Source organism: Cydia pomonella, chromosome 13 (assembly GCF_033807575.1).
Source record: "Cydia pomonella isolate Wapato2018A chromosome 13, ilCydPomo1, whole genome shotgun sequence".
NCBI classification, from domain to species: Eukaryota; Metazoa; Arthropoda; class Insecta; order Lepidoptera; family Tortricidae; genus Cydia; species Cydia pomonella.
In genome coordinates, this window is record NC_084715.1 from 4,441,177 (window position 1) to 4,458,505 (window position 17,329).

The window sequence follows — 17,329 nt, forward strand, 5'->3', positions numbered from 1 at the left end:
ATGCCCAGATTTCTTTCTGGATTTATGCGTATAATCCCGCGGAAGGCAGATCATAAACAGTTGAGCTGTGTGAGTCAAGAAGTTTCTGGAGAAACTCACGGTTGAGGACTATCAATCTAAGTGGTGAAGATGGAAATGTTGTCGCGTACAGCTATGATGGACAGAAGCGGCAGGGATTAATCTGAACAGTGAACTGACATGAAGATATTTTGAAGATATCATGGATATGCCAAGGGGAGGGAAGGTGCAGATGGCTACAAAAAGCTACTGGATGTTTTGAGTAGTGTCTGATCAAACAGAAGAAAGAGAGCTTACCTAGAGAAATTATTGAATACAGGCTCATGATTATGCTGAGGTGAGAACAGATGCAAATGTCCTGCTTGGTCACCAAAGACGAGAGCTTGGCTTGTGGCCGACACGTCCATCACACTGCAGGGGGAGGATTGGGTGTCCACCTGTGAATAAAGAACCGCGTAATGTAGGTATGTTTTCATCAGACGACTGGAGTAGGGGCGCGTCAGAGCTTGTCATTTGGCAATTTTTTCATAGATAAGATTCACACATATAGTTAAGATTGACCGATCTAGCATTTGCGCTTGCGCTTTAACCCTTTTCCAGGCCGCATCAATCTACAAGGCTTTCCCAAAAAATCCAAATATATTCCAATTAATCCAGCTTTGATGATTCATTTGAAGACAAGTAACATTTCCTGAAAGTGTAATCTAATTTGAACCTTAAATCGGAATGCTAAAGTTGAAATTCTAATGGCGCGTATGTGGTCGATAAATCGTACTATGCCTGGAAAAGGTTTAATTTGTTAGGTATGAGATGATCCCGGAGTCTCAATAAACATTAATAAAGCTATTATTAGAAGTGTAAATATCAAATATCAAACATTTGGGTGAATCAACTTTTTAGCGTCACTCGTTGCCATGGTTACGATTAGTTGTCCAGGGGACAAAAGTTCATTGAAATACTGATTTTATGGTACTTAAATGTATCAAACTTGCGTTTTTGTGGTCGTTATAACCAATGTCCATAATGGGCCCCTTACAAAGCATGTTAATAGAACAGCATACACCGTCTCTTCAAACAAACTGTGCCACTGTTGTCCCTTGGACAACGGGACAGGATAACAAAACAAAAAAGTTGATTCACCTATTTATTCAGCAAATAGGCCACAGGGGCACTTTTACATGTCCATTTTTACAAACAATAAAAATTAAAAAAAAAACAATTACAAATATGGAATTATTAAAGATGTATACTGTCTCTAAATGTCAAATTACACAAAAAAACTATGATAAAAAAAATAAAACCATAAAATACTAAAATTCTTTAGAGATGTATAAGTCTCTAAGTGTCAGAGATAAAATATAAAAAAAGATATTAAATTATACTTAGAGATGTAGAGGGTCGCCAAGGCTTGAATAAAGACTAACTTACTTGGAAAACGGAGTGGTTATCATCACTAGAGTTGACGTGCAGGAGCGTGACGTGTCCGTCGCCGGACAGAGCCACGGCGCGGCCGGAGAAGGCGGGCAGGTAGTGCAGCAGCAGCGGCGGCGCGGCCGGGGCGCACGACCAGGCCGCCTCGCTGGCCGCGCCGGCGCGCAGGCGGCGCACGTCCCAGACAACCACGTAGGGCTCCGCCACTGCTACGCCGTTTACCCTGTCAATTATAATTAGTGTCCGGAATAGCGGTGGCAAATTTCATCCAGAAGGTAATGGAGTCACCTAAGTATTTTTATGTTTAAACGAATAACGATTAAATGATTAATTTTGCATAATAATTCCTATAAATTATCTTGCGAGCATACATATGGTAATATGTTTTTTTATCAAAATATTAGTGAATTGACAATGTCAAATGATTAGTTTGTAAATGTCTCATAAAATGTGTAAAAATAGAAACTTTTTTTGAAAAGAAGGAAGGTTGCATATGGAAAAAAAATATTATATCGATGAATGGTGACATTTGTTAAAAGAAATTGAATAATAACCCAAATCATTTACGACATAACATTTGGGTGTTCCTGAAAACTATTTATGAAAATAAGTTTTAAGTACTTCCAATACCATACTGAGTACTTTAGCTAAATGAATAATTTATTTATTCAATTTAAAAAAAAATAGCAGTTGAGTGTTGAACTAACTCAACTCTTGGTACGAAAAAAAGCAGCTTTAAAAATCCCACTGTTATTACAAGACATGTTGTATGTGTGACTTAACTTTTTCCATTTTTTAATCGCGTTTTGCATCGCGAAGAACAAGACATACCGCATTGCAATGTTGTACATGTTATCCTTTAGAATGGGCTTGGAATTAGGCAATGAGGGGTTCAAATTCGAGAGACACAGCAACTAGCGCTGCCGCAAGCGACTTAAAATGAACTACTATGGACACTCACGACTGGAACCCGCACGTGATGAGCAGGTCGCCCTGCATCCAGCTCTGCTCTGCTCCAGGTCAGAGAGGCAGGCGGAGTGCGCCCGGAACGTGTGCTGCGCTGTTATAGGGCTCCGCAGGTCACGGAGAGACTGAGTCGCTAGCGCTGCCTCAACCGACTAACGAACTGCTAAGCACACTCACGACTGGAACCCGCACGTGGTGAGCAGGTCGCCCTGCATGTCCAAGTCGGAGAGGCAGGCGGAGTGCGCCCGGAACGTGTGCTGCGCTGTTGTAGAGCTCCGCAGGTCGCGGAGAGACTGAGCCGCTAACGCTGCCTCACCACTAACGAACTGCTAAGCACACTCACGACTGGAACCCGCACGTGATGAGCAGATCGCCCTGCATGTCCAAGTCGGAGAGGCAGGCGGAGTGCGCCCGGAACGTGTGCTGCGCTGTTGTAAAGCTCCGCAGGTCGCGGAGAGACTGAGCCGCTAACGCTGCCTCACCACTAACGAACTGCTAAGCACACTCACGACTGGAACCCGCACGTGATGAGCAGATCGCCCTGCATGTCCAAGTCGGAGAGGCAGGCGGAGTGCGCCCGGAACGTGTGCTGCGCTGTTGTAGAGCTCCGCAGGTCGCGGAGAGACTGAGCCGCTAACGCTGCCTCACCACTAACGAACTGCTAAGCACACTCACGACTGGAACCCGCACGTGATGAGCAGATCGCCCTGCATGTCCAAGTCGGAGAGGCAGGCGGAGTGCGCCCGGAACGTGTGCTGCGCTGTTGTAGAGCTCCGCAGGTCGCGGAGAGACTGAGCCGCTAACGCTGCCTCACCACTAACGAACTGCTAAGCACACTCACGACTGGAACCCGCACGTGATGAGCAGATCGCCCTGCATGTCCAAGTCGGAGAGGCAGGCGGAGTGCGCCCGGAACGTGTGCTGCGCTGTTGTAGAGCTCCGCAGGTCGCGGAGACTGAGCCGCTAACGCTGCCTCACCACTAACGAACTGCTAAGCACACTCACGACTGGAACCCGCACGTGATGAGCAGATCGCCCTGCATGTCCAAGTCGGAGAGGCAGGCGGAGTGCGCCCGGAACGTGTGCTGCGCTGTTGTAGAGCTCTGCAGGTCGCGGAGAGACTGAGCCGCTAACGCTGCCTCACCACTAACGAACTGCTAAGCACACTCACGACTGGAACCCGCACGTGATGAGCAGATCGCCCTGCATGTCCAAGTCGGAGAGGCAGGCGGAGTGCGCCCGGAACGTGTGCTGCGCTGTTGTAGGGCTCCGCAGGTCGCGGAGGCTCACGGAGCCGCTGGCGCTGCCGCAAGCGACTAAGGAGCTCCCTCCGCCACGGAGCACGGCGCAGCCTTCTTCTTGTATCGGCTGTAGATATGGACAAAAACAGCTAAAAGCGAGGACGTACGTTCTGACTGTTGTGGATACAATTTTTTTTTTTTAAGTAAAGTAAAGTAAAGTAAATTTTATTTGTGGAACACAGGTGTTACATTTAAGGTCTTATATATAAAGTAATAGGTAAATAGAACTCTGTGTTTTGCCTATTGGCATACAAATATTTAAAAAAGTCACATACATATGTTAATAATAAAATTATTACAAATCAATTACCTAAATTAGGATTATCAGTAATATTACAGCAATAAAAATATTTATAATAGAAAAAAATAGCAACATTTCACAAATCTAGAGTCTTTTCAAGACCTAATTAAATAGTCAAGATGAAGTAGATTTAAATTTTAATTGTATAGGCAATGCCATTATCCAACTGTACACGGGACCGTTTTTCTTGAGTGATACCACGTAAAGAGGACAAGGGAAATGTGTGTTACAGCATCGTGAACGTCAGATGCCGCTGCGTTGGTGGATTGAGAAGCAGTTTTTATACAAACACGTAAAATATAATTTATCTTTTTAATAAGACATGTGGATGATATATAGCTATAAATTGGCGACAAGTAGAGAATGCCTTAAGGCATTAAATCCGCCATTTGCACAATTATATATCGTGCAATAAAGTTTCAATAAATACATAAAATTATTAGAATATAAAATGAGAGGAATTTGTATTGTAAAAAATACTCACAATAACAGTTTCCACCAGCTTGGTAAGGTCCAGATCAATCAACTTGGCCTGATGCCCACCCATCATTAGCTTGGTAGAATTCACTTGGTACAGGCACTGCATGTCTGTCATGTTGCGCGATCTGTTGGGCAACTGGTGAACTTTTATAATGTCTATGCTTACAATATATATATATCATATATATCACTTGTAACAATGTAATAAAATATTGCAAATCGAAAGTTACACAAAACCACAGCCAAATAATACTAGACCCTACTCATAGTGTTGTGTTCCTGCCGGTGAGTAAGGTCTAAGAGCTCAACGGGGGGTGGGCCGGTTAGGGTCGGCAACGCGCATATAACTCCTCTGGAGTTACAGGCCTACCTAGGCTACGGAGACTGCTCACCATCAGGCGGGCCTTATGCTTGTTTTCCACCGACGTAGTATTTAAAAAAAACACGATTCTAACCTACTTCTAATAACCATATCGTTTTGAAACTTGCCAGTACAGATCACAAACAATAATCTAGTGCCAAGTCCAAGTACAGTCGGCAATAATTGTGTTTCTAAAAATTGAAATATTAGCATAAACTTATATATCTGTTTTTAATTTTTTGTAAAAACAACACAAAAATTAAATAGAGAAAACATTCTCTTGTGATAAATTTTGAGAAGTATTATTCCTTTTTTTTTTTATTCCGCTACCCAAAGGTTGTCTGGAAGAGATCGCTTTTTAGCGATAAGACCGCCTGTTGTTTACCTCTTCTTTATGTGTTGTATTATTTGTACTGTTTCTGTATTGAGGTGTGCAATAAAGTGTATTTTGTATTGTATGGCTTTGATGTCTTTCAAAATAGTCTAGAATAGTCAATACATTGGCAAAATGCATCATAATAAAAAATGTGTTTTGCAATCTGTCATGGTCTTCTCTTTAAAGCGTACAGGGATGTTGGCAGAAGCCCGCATGGACATCCCTGGCATCCCTGGTGGCTGGTGAAAATGTATAACTGTCTCCAAGACGAACTGAAATCATTACCATTTTTTTTTAGCGTAAACTTAAAAGTTGGTTGGTACAAGTGTTTTTATTCAATTGATGTTTTTTTGTATATTTTGGTTTGGTTTTTTTGTCGTAGCCAAATGGCAAAAAACGGAACCCTTATAGATTCGTCATGTCCGAAGGTCTGTCCGTTTATGTCACAGCCACTTTTATCCGAAACTATAAGAAGTATACTGTTCAAACTTGGTAAGTAGATGTATTCTAACAATAAAAATGTATTCGAAAAATAACAATAAATTTTGGGGGTTCCCCATAATTAGAACTGAAACACAAAAAAATTTTTTCATCAAACCCATACGTGTGGGGTATCTATGGATAGGTCTTCAAAAATGATATTGAGGTTTCTAATATCATGTTTTTCTAAACTAAATAGTTTGCGCGAGAGACATTTCCAAAGTGGTAAAATGTGTGTGTGTGTGTGTGTCCCCACCCCTGTAACTTCTAAAATAAGAGAATGATAAACCTAAAAAAAAAAATATATGATGTACATTACCATGCAAACTTCCACCGAAAATTGGTTTGAACGAGATCTAGTAAGTAGTTTTTTTTTAATACGTCATAAATAGTACGGAACCCTTCATGGGCGAGTCCGACTCGCACTTGGCTGCTTTTTTTACTGGCTTTTACTCCCTGCCAATTTGCACAGGGTGAATTCGCCAATATCAGTGTTGGCTTTCACACGTGAGGAAAATGTTCGGTATGATATTTGAACTTGTGGGAGGATGTAGGTGTTTTGACTATTTCAGATATGTCACTGACACTTGGAATTAGTAAGTAAATATTCTTTATTGTGCACCTTACAGTTAAAAATAGACAGCAAATGAAAAAACACGTAAAAGTTAGGTAACAACAGGCGGTCTTATCGCTAAGAAGCGATCTCTGCCAGACAACCTTTGGGTAGCAGGAAACTATGAACTTACAACATTGAACGGGTAGTGCCGATATACACATAATTCAACAAAATGAAGACGCAAACAATATATTACATACCTAACTTTCTTTTTGTTGTAATTATAAGGAGTGACATGTATAATATTAGATTTATTAGCATAGTTAATAGATGTATGCGTGTTTGTGTTTTTGCATGCCAGTTGCTGGTAAAATATGCATGTGCTTCTTAGTTACTAAGTCCATCTTGTATTGTATACCATATTTTATGCAAAATAAAGATATTTGATATTTAAGGGAAAAGAAAGATTTTTCAAGGCTTATGTGATGGAGTATAATCAATTTATTTAGTTCCCTATATGGTTGTTTTAATGTGGAGCAGTGATCGGAACTATGGGAGTAAAGCTTTAACAAAACTTATCAAGCGGACGTAAAAAGAGTGCTTATAGCCTTAAACATATTCGAATATCTATGAATGTAAATATTTTTATGGCTGTAAGTACTATACTATTCCTATCCCTATGGACATGAATATTTTTAGGGCTGTATGCACTATTTTATGTCCGCTTAACAAGTCTTGTTAAAGTTTTACTCCCATAGTTCCGATCACTGATGTGGAGACATGGGTAGGATATTGTCTCGCACACAAAGAAATCTTATTCGGATAATAAATGATGATGATTGTACATTTTCGGGTAGTTATACCATTTATTCTTATTAAGAGCTCGGGCTCTTAATAGTATTTTGTACAAGAGGTAATAAAAAAGGATTTCTCGAGCCTGTTTTTACAAAACTCAACTTCGTTTCGTCTTGTAATTTCAGCCTTTGAATTTTAAGAACCCTTATTAATACCGTTGCACACAGTATTTTTTCTATGACTGCAAAAATCCAAACAAAATCAAATTATATATTGGTTTGTAGATCTTTGCCTAGAAGTTATAATTAAAAAAAAGTGGCGGTGACACAATCGGACAGACAGACGGACATGACGAATCTATAAGGGTTCCGTTTTTTGCCATTTGGCTACGGAACCCTAAAAAAGGGTAGCATAATTTTGTGTGAATATTCCTAGGAACAGTGCTTTTACTTCACTGATCCTATAGAAGTGGCCCGGGCCGGGGCGCTCTGCTGCTGTGTGGTGCTGAAAGTGCTGTAGGGCTAAGATGGTCGGTTCTTTATCATTTGTCACCATGACTGTCACATTCTAACAAGTATGTAAGTGCGAAAGTGACAAGCATAGTGGCAGGTGATAAAAATTGAACCATGCTGGTACCACTGCGGCGGTATCATGGTCGCATTTTTATCACTTCTCTCTGGGGTGAGAGTCTGGTTATCTGTAATACAGGTATATACATACTTCATAAAATGAAGGAGGCCTACACCCAAAGGGTAGAGAAGGGCTAAAGAAGAAGAAAGAGAAGACATACTTCAGACTCCAGTCTCTCACAAAGGATCACAATGTCATCTCTTATTTTATAATCTTACTGTGAAATTGTTACACATCATTTGTGATGTTGTGCGTCACCTTCGCACTTACCTACTTGTTAGAACGTAACAGGCATGGAGACAGGTGACAAAAAACCGACCATCTTAGCCCTACTGTAGGGCTAATATGGTCGGCTTTTTATCATTTGTCACAATGCCTGTCACTTTCTAACAAGTATGAAAGTGCGAAAGTGACAGGCATAGTGACAAGTGATAAAAATGCGACCGTGATACAGCCGCTGGAGTAGATAAAAGTATATAAATATATGTTACTAAATATTACTGACCTGTGAGTATGTTTAGGTATTCCTCTTCGTATTTGATGGCGTAGCGACGTTTTTGTCAGTGCATAAATACCATTCTCCATGGTGAGTATATCCCGCACTTCTTCAGACTCGTGGACTTGGAAGGACGTGTACTTCTGCATTGCTGGACCGTAGTATGATGTCACATGGCCCTATAATATGGGTTACCAATTAGTCAGGGGTCCAGTACTTAAAATAATATATGACGTTGCGATCCGTTTCTACTCAAGTTTATTAAATAAGTAAGTAAAAAAATAATATGGGTTGGTGGTCTGGATCCAAACTGTGGTCAGCCATTTGGTGTCCCTTGCCCTAAAATATAGCAATTAGTAATGATATTGAATATATTTTCTACAATGAAATAGTCTAAATACTGATGGGACAATATTTGGAGCTTGGACCAGGAGACTTGGTACAAACCCAAATTCAATCCAATAAGGTTTTCAGGTAAAAATCTTATACCTTTAAACGAGCAATTCTTGTATGTATATATATATTTCTGTGATCTCGGAAACGGCTCTAACGATTTCGCTGAAATTTAGTATATGGGGGTTTTTGGGGGTATAATCTATCTAGATTAGTCTTATGTTTGGGAAAACGCGTGTTTTCGAGTTTTCATGCGTTTTTCTTTCGACGCAGAATATGGTCGCTAATTTCGTGTCGTCGGCCACTGTCCGTCTGGTCCAGCGGGTTAAGACGCGGACTGCTAAACGAATGTTACGGGTTCGAATCTCGCCCGGTGACTAACTTTTGTTTGTTTTTTTATGTTCAAGTTTATGTAGATCACCTATACACCACCATATTACAATAAATAGTTATAACCGAGCAAAGCTCGGTCGCCCAGGTACTAGTATTGATTTTAGATAACAGTTTACTTTTTTTTAGCTTATTCAGAAACCAAACAGTCGTATAAACACATTAAAAGGCAATACAAAAGATGTACTGCAACAAAAGAACAAGGCAACAAAAAGATCTGGAGGTTCATACTTATAAATTATGTAAACTGAAATAAGTACTTATAGGTAGATACAAGTATATCTAATGTATAGATCATTAGATGTCAGATCAGATAGAAAATGAACTGCTTGCAACATAAATTTATAAGTACCTGGGTACTAAAACAACTTAGGTCTAACTATATTTTTTAGACTAGCCGATGAACTTTGAAAGCAATCTACATAGTATAAATGTTTATTATAGTAACTCTGAACTCGTCTGAAAAAAGTATGTCTGGAATAGTTCTTAACAGAAAAACTGACATGAAACAGCGATCGAGGGCGTAAGGGGAGATGCGGACAACTGAAAGTAATCAAATTTAAGAGATTAGGACAATTAATATTTTTTTTTTAATTTAAAAAAAAAACATTGCTAAGTATATTATTGGACTATTAATCCCACGATAACACATTACAGAAGTTAAGTCTTAATTTTTCTAAAAAATATAGTAAATAAGGTGTCTGAAAAAAAAACTCATGCTTACTTCTGTGGATTTCTTTCTAATGCTAAAAAAGTATAAGAGGAATATTAAGCTTTAAACTAGTCAACTGAAAACATAGCAAAAGGAAAATATTGGTAAGAATATCTTATGACATCAATTAAATGTACAAATTTTCCAAAAAAAAAAACACTAACCCCCTGATTACCCATCCAGATTAGCTCCTCAAACTTGTCGAACTGCACAGCGGAGACACCAAACCTGTCTCCACCATCCACCAGTATAGAGCTCCGCACTTCATATTCCCCTTCCTGTGAAGGCATGATGTACTGCGGAGTGTATTCTGCTGCGTATGGATCTGGAATGAAAAAGAATCTTGAGAAACTCAAATTTATTTGGGGTTTAGTTTTCTTTGTTGGTTTATATACTTTGTATCTTTAGGTATTTAAATAAAAGTAAACAATTTGTACATTTTCAGGTAGTTATAACATTTATTCCTTTCCTTTATTCCTTTATTGCAAACCATGGTACATATGTTGTTACAAAAGATTAAAGTATCACATGGACCCGGACAGGTAATAGCAAGTATATTCTTAAAGCTAGTTCTTAAAACAAAGGTAATGGGGTGATAACAATTCTTCCATTATAGGTTCTTCCATTTATTGGTTAACCAACCAAATACAAAACAGCCTGGATCTGGGACGGAATGACTTGACTTTAACCTACATTATACATCATGTAATGTTTTCATCTACCCTCAACTGGCTTAAGGAGCCATTTGATTTTAGATTATGTTTTCTTTTATTTAAATGCCAAAGTACAGAGTAGTACAGTGTGAGGTATTTTTTTAAATGTGAGATATTATTTAGTGTGCCTGAAAAAATGTGCACTTAACACGCCTTATATTGTCAGGTGAGTGCCAAATCTCACTAATTAGTGTAAGCATCACAATAGTTAATATCCTGTATGTGGCCTTATACTGATAATAACGTGTAGTATGCACCGGGCTTTATACTTTTTGGTTGTTGTGTTTAGGTCATTTTAGTTTTATAGAGAACTGTCAGATTTTGGTGGAATGCCGTTGACCGATGTTATGTACGATTAGATCTTAGTTAATATGGTGTATCGATGTAATAAAAGAAATATTAACTGGATGCAGTGGTTTGTATGATAAACCCCATTTACTGAGCTTTAAATCAATGGATGATTATATCAGGTACATAAAAATAATTAAACAATAATCAGAAACTATGGCTCTGAATTTATAATAGTGATTACTGAGTATATTAACCCTTCCTATTTCAAAGCACTGATCAGTGTAAATGAATTTACCGTATGTATTAAACAATGGATATAAATTCATGCACACTGATCACTGCTTAGACTTACAAAAGAGTAAAAGTATAATTTTGAGAATAAATGTTAATATCATTAAAAGGTTGGTGCAAGACCATTAAAAGTCCAGAGAAGAATTGTATTTCTATAATATAGCTTCAATCTGCATGTTTATACAAAATCTAAAAACAAAGATTTTACTTACTGACCTGTATTTAAAGTAGAATAATCTTACAAGTTACTTTCGAATCTGTGTCACCAAAGACGCGAATTTTATGCAATATAAAGATTCAGTAATGGGTAGTTTCAGAATTTACTAATTTCTAATGAGGGTAAATAGTCTAAACGGATTCTTATAACAAACCTTCTGACAACTTAAGTATTACTATATTTAACCTGGGGTTCTAATACCTAATTATTCATATAAACATCCAATTTAACAGCTGGTATTAAATAATTTAAATTACCCGTTAAAAGATGATCGGCTGGCATACACAAATCGTTAAAATGGTACTCCATTTTCAGAACGTAAATGCGATTTTTATTTGAACAAGGAGGTAAGTAAAATCAATACATTATGTTTTTAACACATAATTTAAGGAAGCTGCCGGCTTTTATTATAATATACTAATTTTATTCCTTGGTGCAAAATACGCAAGCAAAATCGCATCACAAACCAACGCAAACCACTTATAATAGTACAGTCGACAACAATGCACTACCGTTGTCAAAATCTTACGAACATTTACGTCCGTAACACTACATTATTAAGGTCTAAAATCTTTATTTACGTATCAGAATCTCACGATTTATGTCTCTTACAGTACTTTAGTGACATGGCGCAGCGAATGGATAACGGATTCTTTACGCCATTGTACACGGTATACAAAAGATGTTGCTAAACGACAATGAAACTTCTAACGTTCGAAATAGTTCTTAAATTACCATAGTGATATTGGGTCATATGGATATTAAAACAAGTGTCAGTCGCAACGCAAGCGATTTTGTCTTCTGTCATATTGCATGAGGCATCTTTCTAAATTTTAAACGCCCATGTGTTTGGATTTAATATATACTATTCCAGCGTTTTTATTATTTATTTCAACTTTATTAAGTTCTTATCCTAGATCAGCACATCCAGGCCATAATTGTTAAAATAAAAAAAAAACCTAGATCAGGATATGAGATATATACAACAACTCTTTTCTTTATAATAAAATTATGGCTACGAGTCAATGTACGGTGAAGAACCACGTCGAAGGAAATAGACATACAGGATAAACTCGAAAAAAAAGAAGATTATGACTTGATTATGACCTGATCCAGTTTCTGATTTTATGCAACATTCCCGGTATCAAATTGTTGATTTTTGGAAGATAATAAAGAATATTGTTTATGTTATTATGCCGCTGACCGAATGAGACCATTCCTTATGCAAAAACGCGCGATCCGTTGCATATCAGGGGTCCCATGGGACCATCCAGCTCAAGAGCTATTTAAAACCGCTAAAATACTCACCTTACCGTCTGTATACATTCTCGAAGTGGCAAAGTACGTGCGACGTAATCTATTGCACTTTCCTACTAGGGGTGACGCACGAGGGGCGAATAGCAGGAGGTGCGACGAGCTGCGACCTCCTCGAACACGGCTTGCCAAATCGAAAAAGTGTCTACACACGATGGGACCCAAGATATACAATGCATTGCCACACGAAATAAGATATGCCACTAGCTACTGCTCGTTTAAAAATAAACTAGTAGCTGAGGCCTACTACTCGTTCGATGCCTATTTTCGAGTGCCAAACTAAGCAGCTTAGAATAAATAGTAACTGGTTAGTTAGCCACATAACGAATGATGTAATAATAAATTAAGGACCTAGTATTAAGACATGACACGTAAAATATATTTTATCAATAAATGATCGTATCGTATTCACGTTTTTTATTAAAAGAAGACCAATGCGTAACCAATGTATCGTTCTACTGACATTTATTTTTACACGTTTACTACCTGCAACATGGGTCTCGACTCGGTCGTTGAAAGGCAATGCAAAACTGGGGGCCTACCGGGAAAATCGAAATTCGCAAATTGCGGGGATCTTTCTCTTTTACTCTCACTAAGACGTAATTAGAGTGACAGAGAAAAATGCCCGCAATTGACGAACTTGGATTTTCGCGATAGGCCTCCTGATAACTTGATAAGGTAACGCGAGCTTAGTGGTATTATTGATATATTCAATTGATCTGTAATCAAATTTTCAATTATTAATAATAATAATATATGCAATGCATGATTAACAGTAACATGCCAAAACACTCTCCTATATCGCACACGAATCCCGGAATCCCGCGGCATATCCATACTAGCATAATGGTTGAGGTCATTCACCCCAAGTGGCATAGAAATCCCCGATTGGGCCAGTGGGCTATGACCCACTCAACCTGTTCCCAAAGTAGCTTCATTATTCACATAGGGCGGGACATACCCTCGAAAAATTAAGCAGGATTTCATTTTTGCTAAATATGTAATTGTTAAATGAATAAATTATAATTCTGGTAAAGCAAATATATTTATGTTTAATGATGATAAGTTACAATAAAAAACGATAAAGTATTGGAATTAAATAACATTAGCAGCTTATGTTAATTTACAGTAGTTGGTAGAAAATGCTGGTAGTAGCCTTTGGTGAACTCTGTCATCAAGTCAGGCATGGCTTCGGGTAAAGTGGTGACAAAGCGGGCAGGGCTGCCGGAGTATCTAGCGAATGAGGGTACTACTGTCTCGGCAGGCAGCACAGAGTTGTCTTCAATCATACAGCAGTCTTTTAGGACACATCTCCTGCCCTGTAAATAGTAATGTTTTTAAAATATTAATTGTTATAAATTATACGACTAGTTATGTAGTTGTAAAGGGACAAAGTATGTCTTTTGTTATTTGAAATTGTGCATAATAATATCAAAATTATTGACATATTTTAAATTGAAATGGAATCAATATAAAGACTAGCAACTTTGGTATTTAAGACAATATTTTGACACTTCACAAATTATGCCTCATTTCTACAATATTTATGGCCACATTAGTTTTTCCTTTATATGGGAGCTACTACTAGTCAGAAGCAGCTAGAAATTAAAAAAAAGTTACATATTAAGTTGCTGTATGCATTAAATTTGAAATGGTTTTATATGATGGCGACCCTAAATAAACATTATGGACGTTGTCTAGTGTGAGCCCTAATGTAGCTGGCCAGGCCGAATTTCATGAAATACCATTTTAGACTTGATCACTTAATGATATGGATAGTTTAGGTTTAACTTATTTATAATGTGGCTAACCAATTCATCATCATGAAATTATTGCCATATCATGAAATGACCAATTCTATGATCTGGTTACAACAGATACAATCCAAAGGAATAGTACCAAATAGTGAAGACATTGTGAGAAAATTCATTAACTTATAATTATTTGACACCCAACCAATAGTAGTATCAAAGGACAATGAATACTTACTATAACAACATTTTTCCCGATGTATACATAAGAACCAACCACTGCAGCATTTACAACAGTGTTTTCCCCAACATAAACATGGTCACCCATTTGAAGTGGGAAGAAGGCTACCCTGTAAAGTAAAACAAATATTATTTAGTTTTCTCCTACAATAATTAGTAAAAGAAATTGATATGGTTTAAATCCACGCAAGACAATACCAGAAACAATATCAGAAAGACGGCAGGGCCGACTTAGCATAGAACAGATCCATGAAAGAGGCATATGTTTAGCAGTGGACGCATATCTGCTGAGAAGAAGAAGATTGGGCACAATGAGGTTTGCCATAATTATGTCCTTATCTGTCTATGCAATCTATAGATGGCTGGTAAGCTCTAGATTCTGTATGGACTTGTTGAATGAATAAATATTAGAAACCCAATCTTACACAGATCAACCTACCCCTAAACTAAGCAAAGCTTGTACTATGGACACTATGCAACAAAATTTTTACTAATAGAGATAAATTGGTACATGGCAGGAAGAAGTTGATGACTCAAGAAATAAAATCGAAGAGATTTGAACTTAAATTATGAGAGTATGAGGTTCAAAATTCTTCAATTTGATATCTCAAGTTAACAACTACTTCTCGCCGTATGAGGGTTAATATATATTTAAATACATAGAAAACATCCATAACTCAGGAACACATATTCGTGATAAACACAAAAATTAAGGGCATATGACCTTGTCGGGATTTGAGCCGGGCCCTCATGCTTTGTAGGCAGGGACTACCAATGAGACTAGTAGGCCATTAGTCCAGGTTTTCCAGAATGCTAACCTATGTTTACAACTAAGCTGGTAAAAACCATGCCAAATCTAAAAATAGATGTTAATTAAAATTCAGTTTAGAAACAAGTAACAAGAGTACACCTGCAGCAGTACCTACGACAAACTAAAGGTCTCTTACATTATGTTTTTTCAACAGGTGTTATCTATCATTCTCAATAAGCCATCTCTCAACCATATAGTAGTTTTTGGAGTGCTGTACTGCTTACATAGCATTTCACCTTAGTTTGAACTCACCCTTTACTAAACTTCTTAAAAGGTGGTCGTATGACGGATCCTTTGCTGATGATGCAAAAACGTCCTGTCTTAACATTCGCCAGGTCGCCTCTTATGATTGCTTCGCTTTGAACGATAACTTTGCCATGTAGAATTATGTTTTGAGAGCCACACAGTACTGTTTGTCTGCTCACTTTATTACCAGAAGCCTACGAAAAATAGTAATGTTGAAAATGAATTTTATGAAACAAGTATTTAAAAGTAATGCGAGTTATACAAGCTTACTGTTTCCACATATTCAGATTTGTTATAATAAATATCTTGAAGCTCCATTTTATAAGGTTTCTGTTAAATAAATCAAGTGAAGTCCTAGTTTGTCGAAGAATTACTCATCAGCATCAACAAATACGGATTCAGTCAACTGTCAGTGTCAGGCATTCTGTCAAAATGACAATTAGCGATATCTGACCTACTATTAAAACTGCTAGCACGTCAAAGCGTCTTTTTTTCTATGTATGGACTTGAGGGCGGTGTTGATCAAAGCGTCTTAAATATTATATTTCATTCTATTTCAAAAGTGTAACCTACTGTCGTAAATCAAGGTGAACCCACGTAAAGTATTCTAAAATATACTCAGGCACAGCCACTTTGTCAATAGAAAAATGTGCAAAATTAAGAAGTCAAAAACTCTTAGCACAAAAAACTTTTTTTAATTTGCCACGTTTTCCACTGACAAAATGAGTGTGTCTGAGTTTTAATGAGAGTATTATAATTTTTTATTTATAATACTCTAGTATTATAAATAAAAAATATAATACTCTAATATTGGGTTTCACTACAGGCAACTTTCGTCAAAAAAAATGTCGAAGCCATTAACTTTATAAAAAATATACAACTTATTTTTTTTTGTCTTATTAATGGCATCCACTATTTTTTGAGCAGTGATTGCCATTTCAATATACAAATTAAAGTCATATTTGTTTTTATTATGATTCAATTATTTATTAAATATTACATTGTCTCTTTCCAAGTTAAAAATAAATATTTTGTTTTTGAATCATTTACAAAATTTAATATTTATTATACTGTAGGTAATATAAAATATTCAACGAAACTCAAAAACTTGGTATCTAAGTATTAAAAAAAATGACTTGGCGCCAATGTAAAACTTTTGTAACGGTTGTGTAAATTGAATGAAATTTAAAAACTCTTCGTGCTATAACATATTAATAATTGTTTATAATCAATAAAGTGGATAACTTAAATGGATAGATATATTATTAGAGAGGCACGGGCTGGAGCTGGTGAGATATTATTTATTTTAGCCTGCGGGATCTACAATAAATAAAAACGGGAACGCATATCGGTAGTTGAATACAATTATTTTTTCAGAATGTCTACAGGGAAATCAAATAATAGCTTTCCCAACGAGTACAGCAGGGAATAACATGATGTGAGTATTTTTTTAGGTTCCTTTTATGTATAATGAGAGAGAATTTACATATTTCAGTATCTATGGAAAGTAAGGTTGGCATGACAAGTGTAATGTCGAACGTATTGATTATATGCTCTTTGGTCTTAACGACTTTCCATTTAAAATGTTTGGTGCCGTTTCTATTATTAATATGTGCTTCTTTGTTTTCTGCTCTTTGTCCCGTCATCGTATTTCTAGTAAAATAAGCATCAAATAAGTGAGATTTTCCATACAAACGCTAAACGCTCTCGACTGTTTCCTCCCTGGATTTTTTACCAAAAGTAATGATTTTTTCGAATAAGATCGTGAT

At 37.2% G+C, this 17,329-nt stretch overlaps 2 protein-coding genes and 1 long non-coding RNA gene across 3 annotated transcripts in view; 1 reads left to right on the forward strand and 2 right to left on the reverse strand.

Annotated features, from left to right (window-relative positions):
* LOC133524018 (PAN2-PAN3 deadenylation complex catalytic subunit PAN2) overlaps positions 1-11,807 on the reverse strand; it is a 37,009-nt gene extending 25,202 nt beyond the window's left edge. The window contains exons 1-7 of the mRNA XM_061859787.1: positions 11,456-11,807; positions 9,851-10,011; positions 8,201-8,370; positions 4,502-4,622; positions 3,587-3,783; positions 1,447-1,672; positions 316-455 (exon numbers count right to left, since the gene is read on the reverse strand). Of these exons, the coding sequence (XP_061715771.1) occupies positions 316-455; positions 1,447-1,672; positions 3,587-3,783; positions 4,502-4,622; positions 8,201-8,370; positions 9,851-10,011; positions 11,456-11,507 (1,067 nt within the window). The 5' untranslated portion in view covers positions 11,508-11,807. The remainder of the gene's footprint in view (positions 1-315; positions 456-1,446; positions 1,673-3,586; positions 3,784-4,501; positions 4,623-8,200; positions 8,371-9,850; positions 10,012-11,455) is intronic.
* On the forward strand, positions 11,199-12,389 carry LOC133524019 (uncharacterized). Its single transcript, XR_009800309.1, has 2 exons — positions 11,199-11,545; positions 11,813-12,389. It is a non-coding gene; the product is annotated as an uncharacterized LOC133524019 (long non-coding RNA).
* A 1,149-nt stretch (positions 12,390-13,538) lies between these two features.
* On the reverse strand, positions 13,539-15,978 carry LOC133524008 (dynactin subunit 5). Its single transcript, XM_061859773.1, has 4 exons — positions 15,831-15,978; positions 15,567-15,754; positions 14,502-14,613; positions 13,539-13,831 (listed from the first exon to the last, which is right to left on the reverse strand). The coding sequence occupies exons 1-4, from the start codon at positions 15,876-15,878 to the stop codon at positions 13,631-13,633; spliced, it is 549 nt and encodes a 182-aa protein (XP_061715757.1). The 5' UTR covers positions 15,879-15,978; the 3' UTR covers positions 13,539-13,630.
* Positions 15,979-17,329: the final 1,351 nt, after the last annotated feature.